This window comes from Podarcis tiliguerta, assembly GCF_965153285.1.
Source record: "Podarcis tiliguerta genome assembly, chromosome: Z".
Lineage (NCBI taxonomy): Eukaryota > Metazoa > Chordata > Lepidosauria > Squamata > Lacertidae > Podarcis > Podarcis tiliguerta.
In genome coordinates, this window is record NC_139553.1 from 13962875 (window position 1) to 13975478 (window position 12604).

The window sequence follows — 12604 nt, forward strand, 5'->3', positions numbered from 1 at the left end:
TGTGCCTTCTCCACTAGAGCCCTGGAGGATGTAAGTTTAACAAACAACAATGTTCTTAGAAGAGCTACTATTGGATCCAATCATTATTATAAAAAACCAGGAAGTGAAGGGGACCCATTCACCAGAAAAGAGGAAGGAGTGAGAAAATCTGTGGCATGTTCCTGAGCCTTCACACCATTAAACATTTAAACCAAATCAATGCTCCTTAAAGGAAGGAGCTGTATAGACTGTTAAGAGTGATCCATTACAATGACTGCCCTTTAGGAAACAAATGATGTGTGTATGTTTTCCCCTATCCAAAAGGTACAGATGTTCTATATACATAGCTTGAAATTAAGATGTTAGAGTCTCAATTCTGTGATCAACACTGTTACCTCAACTCTTTAAGAAGAATATATGAAATAGTTACTCAAATTAAAAGCTGGAGAGCAGGAATTAAATGCTTGAGGCTACAATCACATTAGGAAAAATAGGGAGATAACTCTGTTAACTAAATTGCTACCACTAAGATAAATTTAATACAGCAGACAAAACTGCAGCAAGTGTACTATCAAGATGTCTAATTTGTCTGTATTTAGCATACAGACCACTTCTATACTGCCAGACTACTTAGAATAGCTAAAGGGAGATTTAAGATGCTAATAGATAAATTATGTAATTTAGTAAGAATGGAAACCACTGGGAAAGGGGGTGTTACTCCCCAATTTCACAGCAGAAGGAAAAGATGAGGTGAAGAAGCCTAGATATATAAAATATTACAATTATATAAAGGAAATAAAATGGTTGAGCTATAAAAGTAATGTGAAAAACAGTTCCTTAAAATAAGCCATTTTCTGGGGTGGAATATATTTTCCAAAATTATACAAATTATTTTAAGACTCTGCTTTAAAATGATGAGTTGCAGTGCTTCTTTGTTAATCCATTCTGCAATATTTTTAGAAACCATGAGCTTTCTGTAAGTCTTTAGAACATTACAAAAAATAACAGTGGCTTTTACTCCACATGCATTTTGCAAATGAGTGATGAAATGGGGCACAATACAGAGGTGTTGGGTAGCGTCTGTTCCTTTCAGTGAGGCTTACATGGGACAAGGGTATGCCCTCATCAAAATCCATGGAAGCAAAGATTTGGACTTGACATCTGAAGTAGAAGCCTTCTTACCATACAGTACTTTTACAAGCATTATTTTACAATAATGACCCCGCATTATGTATACTGTCCCTTCTCTCCAGCCCTTCCTAAGAGATTAGGTCAGGTAATAGTTAAAAAAAAAAACAAAAAAACCTCAACCAATTAAAACACCACCAAACAACAAGCAGTTAAAATACACAAATTAAAAATTACTCACATAATTCTGGTCATCCACACCACAGCCCAAAATAGAACAATTCATAGTTCTTCCAGATGGAACTCTAGAGTAGGCTTTCCCAACCTGTTGCCCTCCAGATGTTTTGGACTCCAACTCCCATCATCCCTAGCCACTGGCCATGCTGGCTAAGGCTGTGAGCAGCTGCAGTCTGCAACATCTGAAGGGCACTAGTTTGGGGTTAGGGAAAGTTCCACTGTAATGAAGATGCCACAGAATCCCTCTCTGAGACCCAGGTGTTCAAACCTGGTAGAGATGTACAAAGCTGTTCCAGTTGTAGTGTATGTCACAATCAAGATAGCCCTTTCAGTTATACTGGTAGGCATGATAGTACAAAGGATAAATTACATTCTACTAACTATTTAGGATACTATACTAATACGGTAAGGGACGTTGGTGGCGCTGTGGGTTAAACCACAGAGCCTAGGGCTTGCTGATCAAAAGGTGGGTGGTTTGAATCCCTGCAGCGGGGTGAGCTCCCGTTGCTCGGTCCCTGCCAACCTAGCAGTTCAAAAGCACATCAAAGTACAAGTAGATAAATAGGTACTCCTCCAGTGGGAAGGTAAACAGCATTTCCATGCGCTGCTCTGGTTCGCCAGAAGCGGCTTAGTCATGCTGGCCACATGACCCGGAAGCTGTACGCCGGCTCCCTTGGCCAGTAAAGCGAGATGAGCGCCGCAACCCCAGAGTCACCCATGACTGGACCTAACAGTCAGGGGGTCCCTTTACCTTTACCTTACGATATGGTGACTCTTGAAGATTTCACAGAATGAAAGAATTTATTAAATATCATCTAACACTGAAGATTCTAATGCACCATGAATTCAGCATCAGCTTGTGAAAACTTGAGCTAATAGAGTGTCAGACTAGGATCTAGGAGACCATGGTCTGAATCCCCATTTGGCAATGAAGCTCACTGGGTGACCTTAGGCCAGCCATTGTCTCACAGTCTAACCTACCTCATAGGGTTGTTGTAGGGATTAAATGAGGAGAGGGATCACTGTGAACACCACTCTGATCTCATTGGAGAAAAATGTGGCATATAAAGGCAACTAATAAATAAGTAATGTGAAAGTACCTTTGTAAGATGTGCATAATCTCTCCACCTGAAGGCACACAAGATGATATACAGCATTCATTTTACACATTGTGGTTGGTTCACCGTGCAGTGGAAATACAAACTGACACTGGTGACCATTTCAGTTTAGACTGTGGTCATCCTAACATAAGCTCCAACAGAATCACAGAAAGAAAATAGGCAACTCCAGAATATTCTCTAGAATAGAGAGAGAACACCACCTGCAGCCTTCAGAGCTGCCTATACTTACACATGAATCACATCAGTCAGCTGGACTAACAAGAACAGATGTAAAGAATTGCCACTAAAGTGCTAATTATGCTGTGTAGCTGAACAATGACAACCTAAATTAATTGTGTTGCTGATAAATCTGGGGAGAATACAGCAGCAAGGGACAATGCAAGGGGTTGCCGAACCCTGAATAATTTCGTGCCAACTAGCTAGTAGATTCCTCTTTTATAGCTGTTATAAGTTTATGTCCATTCCAACCTGCTCAGAGATTCAATTCAACAATAAAAGCTTTGCCTTGAAACAAACATTTTCAAACTTAATATAGTTTTATGGACAGGTATAAACAACCCATGTAAAGCATGATTTATAGCCAGGATCTTAAAAGCACTATATCATAGCACTGAAGATGCACAGCAGCTAAAATGTAAAAACCTGTCTTTGTATGACAATGGATCTCCATTAATACATAATCAAACTCATGTGAGGTTCAGGGTTTTTTTAGAACAAGAAGTTGCTCTATCAAGGGGATAGTTTGTTGCCCACAGCATACACCTTGTTGAGAAATGATCAAATAATTCAATTTGTGAAAGTCTACGACTGGCCAGGATATCAGGCTCAGTTCATTTTTAAAAAGAATTTATATGCCATCCTTCAGTAAAAAATCTTTTCAGATTGGCTTATAAATCAAACAATACAATACAAATTAAAATACATGATTAAACAACAATTAAATCAAAATAAATTGGTGAAGATTTATAAAGGACAGAAATAATGACACACATATATTGCACTCATACAAATTTTGGAGGTGAATTTTTTTGCAAGAAGTTAGAACCTTAATGGTTTCACATGGATAAACATTTAAATGTGGAGATTTTTATTTTACTGATGAAGTTCACAACATGGGTTAGGCCTTCAGTATTTCTCCTGTCACTTCTTCATAGAAAAACTTGATGCATCTATGGGGGTGAAGTGAAACCCCTGTGTTAGCAGAACCAAAGTGCCCTCCTTGGGGTGCAAGCCTGAGCAGTGTGTAAGGTGGTCCTGGGCTGCCCAGATTACAAGATCCCTCTCTCAGCCTTGCTGGTGTGGTCGAAAGGAAAGCAGAGCACCAGCTGGGCTTGTAGGAGTTGCTGGAAGGACACGTACAAGGCACCATCCAACCACCTCAGGGACTCCACTCCGGATTTGTATAGGGTTTACTCCTTAGCCTTTTCCTTTCCCAAAAATGTCCCAACAGGCACTGGGCACATTTTTCCCCCTGGGTTTACTCCCAAAGTCTTTCTCATGAATGAGTATAGCTGCAACGCAGCAGAGGATCAGACTTTTCCTTCTCCAAGACAGGCAACCTTCCCAGGTCGACAAACCCCATGTGCCCCTCACTCTTCTCTACAGCACATGCAGAAAGCACCTTCTTGATTGCTGGACCCACTACAGTGGTACTTAATTCGTTCCAGAGGTCCATTCTTAACCTGAAACTGTTCTTAACCTGAAGCACCACTTTAGCTAATGGGGCCTCCTGTTGTTGCTGCTGCTGTTGCACCGCCGGAGCACGATTTCTGTTCTCATCCTGAAGCAAAGTTCTTAACCCAAGGTACTATTTCTGGGTTAGTGGAGTCTGTAACCTGAAGCATATGTAACCTGAAGCGTATGTAACCCGAGGTACCACAGTATTGGTCTTGTCTGCTCAATCCGCTGGAGCCTGGCCTTTGCATGCAGGAGAAGTCCTTAACTTATTGAGGGTGAGCTACTCTCACGTGGTTTAGCCGACCAGTCAAAGCAGTTTCCTATGGTGTGGCTGATAGCTTCTAGGAGCTACAGGTGAGAGCTCAGTGCAGGGTGGGGACCAAAGGTGGACAAACTACCCCAAAAGGAGCACATGTCCCCTACCCAAGTACTACCCCTCCCCTAACACCCCATACACCCCAGAGGTCTCTGCTCCCATGAAAATGTGACCCCTAGTTGAATTATTGTGAAGGAGTTATTGGATCAGGGGACCAAAGGTGGACAAACTCCCCCAGAAGGAGCATGGCATGTCACCCACCAGAGGTACCACTCTTTCCCTAACATCCAACTTCTAATTCCCATTTATAATTCCAAATTGGGAAAACGTGCAACAAAGTTTTTGAATTGAAGACAATGAATTTTGCATAGTCTTTTTATTAAGGCTGTTATCCTAGAATGTTTGCGATCTTTCATGTGTGGATGCAGTTAAGATTAACTGATAAATCAATAGGGTGGAATGGGATCAACTGCTATCCAAAACTACCATGATAGACTACTTTAAAATCAGCTGAGGATTCCACAGTGCTCTGGAAAAGGGTTTCAATTATTTATGTGCTTAGACTATGCACTGTAAATCCAGCTTAATGAAGTACAATCACTATGTATAAATCTGAGAAACACAGAAAGAGCGGATTGTCTAGAGGAAACCTTGGCCATGCAGGATTGCAATACAGCAGCTACTAAGAACCAACAAATGCCCTTAGGAATGAGCTTCGTTATGCTTCTGTACTAGCTGGAGGTTGTAATGTGCATAAGGGCCTTCCCTTGGTAGGCATATGTTTATATGAATGCTGCCCAAAACTGAAGGCTGAAATGTTTAACCTTTTGTGCCTCTTCTTTAGACTGCTTTGTTAGGAATTTTGAAGGGAATTGAGAGTCTGGCCATTGTGGTAAACTCTTACCTCTACTATATTGTTGTTGTTGCTACCTTTATTTCCCACTTTCCCCCAAGGAGCTCAAGGCGGAACACATGGTTTTACCCTCTCCATATTATCTTCACAACAACCCTGTGAGGTAAGTTAGGCTGAGCGCTGGTGACTGGCTCAAGGTAACCTAGTGAGTTTCATGGCCAAGTAGGGTTTGAACCCTGGTCTCCCATGTCCTAGTCCAACAACGTAACAACTACACCACAGTGCAGTTCTTCTCCATAGCCCCTCACTCTTCATTCAACTTGAAATACCTGTACTGAACTATTAAAATCTACCTTAAGGCTTAAGAGAATGATCTAATATGGAAAGTCTCTGCAGGAAATTATGCACACTTGGTGTGCTCTATGGCCTGTACTAGAGATGACAGGATCTTGAAGCAAAAGTATTTAGATAGTTGCTCTGCAGGGGAGTTTGGGGTGGCACTAGTTAATTGAAGCTTCCTTGGAGTGAACTTGTGGAACAGCTAGAAAGGGAAAGGTCCCTGTGATAAATTCCAGTCATGGCTGTTGGACAGGTGTGCACTCATAAGAAAATAAAGTGCCAATGAGCAATTAAAACGAAAAACTTGTTTTCTTTCAACTTCATGCTTTCTGCCTAAAACATCTTTGTGCACTAAAACTTTTGGTTCCCAAAGTGTCTGAAGAAAACTCTTCATCAAGGGAAATATTTAATACTTCTTATAAAAAAGGCTTTGCATTTTAGGTGAGCTGGGGTGGAAAAGAAAAGCTCCAAGGGATAATTTTAGTAGTATTAACAATTTGACAAAAGATATGCACTGGGAATTATATCTATTTCTGCTGGTGGTTCTGTTATTTATTTATTTGATTCTTATTGTTTATTATTTAATATATATTTATCTCACCTTCTCCTAATCACAAATATTTTTTATTATGATCATACACAGATCAGCCACTAAATTTCAATCAAACAAATACAGTACAAATGTTCAGTTTACAGGCGAGCAAAATAATATTTGGAATTGAGAATCTCCCAAATTGTGATTCAAGGTGGCTTACAATGTTTACTAGAAATAAACTAATCATGCCCATTCTTTCAATGAGTCTCTTTTAGGTAGAATTGGATTCATCCCTGAAACTAAGGTTTCAGACATTTGTGGTCTTACACTTAGATTTTCTAAAAGAAAACTAAAATGGAGATTATAAGTACCCATCACTAATTGAGAACAGAGCTATGTAGTCTTGCCAAAACTGATGCTAAATAAATATCAGATAGGCACAGCCAAAATCTGCTGTGAAAACTTGGATAGCACCCCTAATGCCAGTACAAGATCCTCAGGATGCCTGCCTGGGCTGCCCTTGGGGTTTATTTGCATGTGTGTTTGTGTGTATATACAAATGTGTACACAGAAGCACAGGTGCAAAATGCTGTGCTATTACTCCTAACTCACCAGAGATACAAAATTCCAGACAGATTTTGGTCCTGCTAATAAATACAGAGGATGTCAAATTTGAGCTTACACCAAAAGCATTATGAATACCAGCAGACTGACGGACAATTAAAAGAATATAATGCTAAATGAAAGTGAATGCTTTTGCATGATGCTCCAGAATTCATTCACTACATGTAGTATATTGTTCCACTTGGTGAATCATGAAACCACAAATTAATATGCCAGGGGAAACAAGCTTTTTTTAAAAAAAATAACCCTCCAGTTCAGTCAATCCTGGAATAGTATTAAAAAATTGAATATTAGACAACTGAGCAGAAATAAATGAAATATGACAACTGATTTTTATTATGACTAAAGGAACTTGCTTCTTTCAAGAGCTGTACTAAGAATATGTTCATATAAAAAAATGCTAAAATCTCAACTGAAGTTGCTGAGAAGCTAAGCAGTTGGTAAGCTATAAATGTGTTTATAGTTTTTCATTTACACTACAATTTGACATTAAAACAAAGCTTCTCTTTCGGTTTGATTCATCTAGGCTGTATGCCTCCTGCGTTCAGATGCTTGTGAAAATCATTTATTTATTTGGCCAGCAGCCATGATCTCTTATGAAAATATGTTTCTGGCTCTCCAAAATTAATGTAGATTATGTACATTAGTTTGATGCCACACACTTGATGACACAGGAACACAGGAAGCTGCCTTCAAACTCTATGGTTTTATTTCCTCTTCAGATTAAAATATTTGTGGTTTGGTGCAGTTATTTGTTCCCTAGAATTTTCCATCAAATTTCCATATGAAACCCATGAAAATCTTAGCCGTTTACATTGCTTAAGATCCAAACAACTCTGCAATGAACTCCAGGAGATCACACTGGGGGTGGAAGGTCTGTTTTCTGTTTCAATGCTACACAGCAAACTACTATTAAATCTGAAAGGGTGGAATGAGAAGCCATTTGTGATGCCATGTAGAAGTCAGCTCTTTGCAGACTTCTGCAAAAATAGATTTGCTGCAAGTCCTATGTATGAATTTAGCAGCTTTCCAGCTTAGGACCTTAAAAGACATTTGGTTCAGAAAAGGACAACCAAAATGATCAAGGGGCTGGTACAACTCCCCAATGAGGAACAGTAGCAATATTTGGGGCTTTCTAGTCATGTTGTGGAGAAAGTACTGTATTTTTCCATGTATAAGACGCCCCCATGTATAAGACTCCTCCTATTTTTTTGAACCCAAAGCTGAGAAATTAAGAAGTTGCTCAGTTTTTTTTTGGGGGGGGGGGAGGCGATCACCCTAAAGTTCAGTTTTTGGTGCCGATTGCATCCCCTGTTGCTCCGCACTGAGGGGACACTGCGCTTTACTGCTGGAGAGACTGAAGTCTCCCTATGCAGCGGTGTACACTTGCTTTCCTTCTCCAGGGCACTGATGTTTCCTGCTAAGTAGAGGGATAGAGAAGGCCCTGGATGCACTTGGTGCCCCTGGTGCCCTTAACCTTACATGGTTTGTGGTGCAGCGTGGCGCAGTCTGGCGATCCGGTACCTGTGTGTGCACAAGAAAGAGTGGCACGTGTGGCTGGAGGTGGGGGGGGGGGAGAAGCAGTAGGCAACGCTTATCTCTGGTAGCAAAAGCTTGCATGGCAGCTGCGGAAAGATCGAGGAAATCAGTGGAAATATTTTTCCATATATAAAACCCTGAATTTTCTGACGAACAAAATTTAGCAAAATTGTGTTGTTATACGGTAGTTAGGAAGGATACTAGAACTCAGTGTCCTCCAAGGAACCCGAATATCGAAAAATTAAGTACAGACCAGAGAAAGTACTTCTTCACAAAGCACATAGTTAAACTATGGAATTTCCACCTGCAAGAGGTAGTGTTGGCCACCACATCACACATCTTTAGAAGAGGATTAGACAAGTTCATGCGGGACAAGGCTATCAATGCCTGCTAGCCACAATGGTGATGCTCTACTGGAATTGCATATGAGGAGATCACTGTTGTGCTCTTGACCTGCTAGCAAGTTTCCTACTGGCCATTTTGAGAACAGGATGCTAGGCTAGATAGACCATTAATCTGAATCTGAACCTTTACCCTGACAGATGACTTGTAAGCTTTTGCCAGCATCTTCTGATCAATTATTAGTAGTTAAGATTTTTTTAAAGCACATGCTTTCTCCATCTCCCAACCAGGAACTTGCATTTTTGTGTGTGCGGACCACCAGTTTTGCTTGTATAAAACTTTAACATACCAGTAACATTGCAGAGGTCCCATTTGGCCTTGATAAGTGGATGGACATTTCAGGAAACATTCTATCAATACGGTTGATCACATCATCAACGTACCTAAAAAAGGAACACAAGCATTAAAAAAGAAAAAGACGAAAAGTCTAAAAGTCTAAACTGAGAATGGAGCTTTGTACATGGGTGCATAAATGAAAGCTATCTCTATTCTTTAACAGCTCTATCAAGATCCTCTCATCAATACCCTTGCATTTTTAAAATTGAGTCATACAAATTCCCAACACATTTTTTCTACTTTGCCAGCTACTTTTTAGGTTTTACCTGGACCACATGAAATAAAAAATCACAAATATTATTTCCTCTCCTTCCCTGGAACATTCCTTATAGCCCCTTTCTTCTCATATTCCCTCTCTGCTCTTCTAAATTGTGATATGCTACTGCACACCTGTAGTTCCTATGCAGAAACCAACAAAAGTTATGGAAGCACTTCATGATGTGCATCTCTGAAAGCCACCCCCACCATATGCTGTTCTGACCAATCAAGATTCTCTAAGCAATCTTGTGGTCAAACCTGCTTGCAAAGCTGCTTTCAAAACAGGGGTTATATTCAACTTAGTTCTACTCACTGTAGACCCACTGAAACTAATAGACCTAAGTTCCCTGTGTCTTTTTAAATTTATTTTTAAAATGGTCTACTCTGAATTGGTCCAACAGTGGATACAGCCCATGGATAAATGTATTGCCATGTGTAAGACTTTTTTTTAATGTACAGTCAATGATCACTTTGCTTTGCGCAGGGGTTCTGTTCCCAGGCCCTGCACATTGGCGGACTACATATAAGTGTGGCCTTCCCCGTCCCCACCCTGCCTCCATTCCGCCCTGTTTAGTGACATTTTTAAGGTCACTTCCAGGTTTGGCACTGTGCTCATGTGCATCATTCAGACACACATTATCTGGCTGTTGCCTGTATACACATTTAAGTTATCTGGATTGGCCCTTGAATCAAAATTCCAAGTAAAGCATTTGGCCCAGTAATGATGAACAGTGTGTCTCGTCTTTCTGAGCTACATGCCTTGACACACAAATTATGATTGTGCACATATAGCAATGCTCCTCAACAGACTATTTTAGCACCTGCCCAATCAGCTCCTAGTAATCTAACTCCTAGTTAAAAGGTGTAAAATAAAATGAAGAGATGAGAAGACTTGTGGGTATCTTTCCCAAAACAGTAATCCTCCAGGAATGCTGTGCCAGGAAACATACACATTTTTGGCCCTAATTTAGTGTTCATTTTAAGGGCTGGCAAGTTTATCCTGCTATCATAACACTCCATTAATCACAAAATTCACATGAAGGCAGCCGGCTAGCCAGCCAGCCAGCTAACTCCTTCAGAAGCCTAGAGGATCCCAAGATTACTTCTTAGTATAATAACCCATGCTTTAATTCTTAAATTTTGCCATTAAAAATAATTAAAATCATACTTAGCAAGGTGAAGAATTTTTGCAGAAGTCACCAGTTTTTCAAGCACTGTGTCTGTCTATATCTATCTATCATCTATCTATCTATCATCTATCTATCTATCTATCTATCTATCTATCTATCTATCTATCTATCTATCATCTATCTATCATCTATCTATCATCTATCTATCATCTATCTATCTATCATCTATCTATCATCTATCTATCATCTATCTATCATCTATCTATCTATCTATCTATCTATCTATCTATCTATCTATCTACCTATCATCTATTTTTAATAATAATTTTTATTAGTTTTCAATTACAGTCCAATAATAGCCTCATAACAAGATGCTGGGAAAGATGGAGGGCACAAGGAGAAAGGGACGACAGAGGACGAGATGGTTAGACAGTGTTCTCGAAGCTACAAACATGAGTCTGACCAAACTGCGGGAGGCAGTGGAAGACAGGAGTGCCTGGCGTGCTCTGGTCCATGGGGTCACGAACAGTCAGACACGACTGAACGACTAAACAACAACAACAATAGCCTCATAACAAGATCAATTTATAATACAATTATTAATACCAATTGTTCAAATACTGAATTATATAATTAATATAAAGTGGCCCCCGGTGTGCTAGATTTGATGATTGTCTTTATTTCTGCATTCCAAAATCTTATTAATTTCAATTACATTCCAGTCATAATAATAATCCCTTATACAACAACTGCAATATTAATAACTTCTATTCATGTTGACACATTAAATAATTTATAAAACTACAAGTGACTATATCCTTGTTCTTCCTGTGTGGGGCAATTATTTTGTCTATGGTGTTTCTCCCTGTCCTTGTAAGATGTTATGTCTTTCTTTCTCCTGGTTGTTGCTGTTATCCATCATGCCTTGGGCGGAGCTGATATCCCATTGTTGTTCCAGAGATTTCTCCATCACTCTGTCCTGTGCTTCATTGTTTTGCAACTTTAACAACAGCTGTAAAAGTCACCCTGTCCCAGTAAATACTACCTGTTGTCACCATTTTTCCTAGGAAGAAGAGTGGTCTGTCGAAATGCAGATGACTCTATAAAGAACCTTATCAGTCCCTTGGCAGTTGACAGACTCCTTTCATTCTTCCTTCCAACTGAAGATATATGAGCAATTATACTTCCAATTAAATTCAATTCCAAGTCCTCTTAGCGTTATTCAGTTCACTTCATAAATAATAAAGGATGGGGAAGAGTCAGCTCTAAGTTTCCATCATAAACCTTTTGCAAAATAAAGCTCCCCCCCCCTTTTACCCATCAGTTCCGTTTGATGTTATATTCCATATTTATACTCCAATTTCTTCCATCCTTGCTTGCACAAATATAATTTGAACTAACATTCAGAGGAGGGTTGCCGAATCATAAATGTAGAGAATAAAACTTTAAACAAAGAAACTGTAGGCTCCTTTCCCCCTCACTGTCCTTTGCTCTGAATGAAGTCTTTTCTGAAGTTCAAACTTTAAAGTCCTTGCAGTTGGTTTGTTCCGCAGTTTGTGATCTCATCTCTTCTAGCAAATGCCTGTATTTTAGTCCAATTAAGCTCTAAATAACAGCAGAACCTCTGCTTCTTAATAGCAGCATTGGAGGGTTTTCAGCAGGTGAAGTGCTTTTGCACTCAGCGCCTCCCTGCCCCCCGCATTCCATGCCAGAGTGAGAGCCAAGTACCGAGACAAACTGAGTGAAATCCGTTCCCCACGTCCCTGGGGGGAATTTGCAAGGATAATTACCCTCTATCATCCTTGTTTTTCCTTTGCCAACGATCTCCCGCTCTCATGGGGGCTGCCTCCATTAATGCAGAGCAGAACTGGATGCCCTATCTATCTATCTATCTATCTATCTAAAAAATACCTGATAGGATAGCTTTTACGTGAATGGCACCACCTAGCAGGCAGAAGGTGCTTCAGAAGGCTTATATTTGGCCAAAGTATAGAATCCACCAGTTCATCTTGTGGAGGGCTGGGAGTAGTACAGAGAAAGATCAGGAATCAAAAGTTAAGGACTATTTCAAAAGCTGCAGCTTTGTAAACAGGTAACATGGCATCTCTCCCCCTCTTTCTCACATATAAA

The 12604-nt window shown here is 40.0% G+C and overlaps 1 protein-coding gene across 4 annotated transcripts in view; it reads right to left on the reverse strand.

Moving 5' to 3' along the window:
- The window catches only part of MED27 (mediator complex subunit 27), a 157762-nt gene that overhangs the window by 43743 nt on the left and 101415 nt on the right, over nucleotides 1-12604 (reverse strand). For all 4 annotated transcript variants that reach the window (XR_014507239.1, XR_014507240.1, XM_083423988.1 and 1 more), the window contains exon 4: nucleotides 9040-9133. Coding sequence is in view for 2 of the 4 variants with exons in the window: in XM_083423988.1 (XP_083280114.1) it covers nucleotides 9040-9133 (94 nt within the window). In the remaining 2 variants the exon portion in view is untranslated. The remainder of the gene's footprint in view (nucleotides 1-9039; nucleotides 9134-12604) is intronic.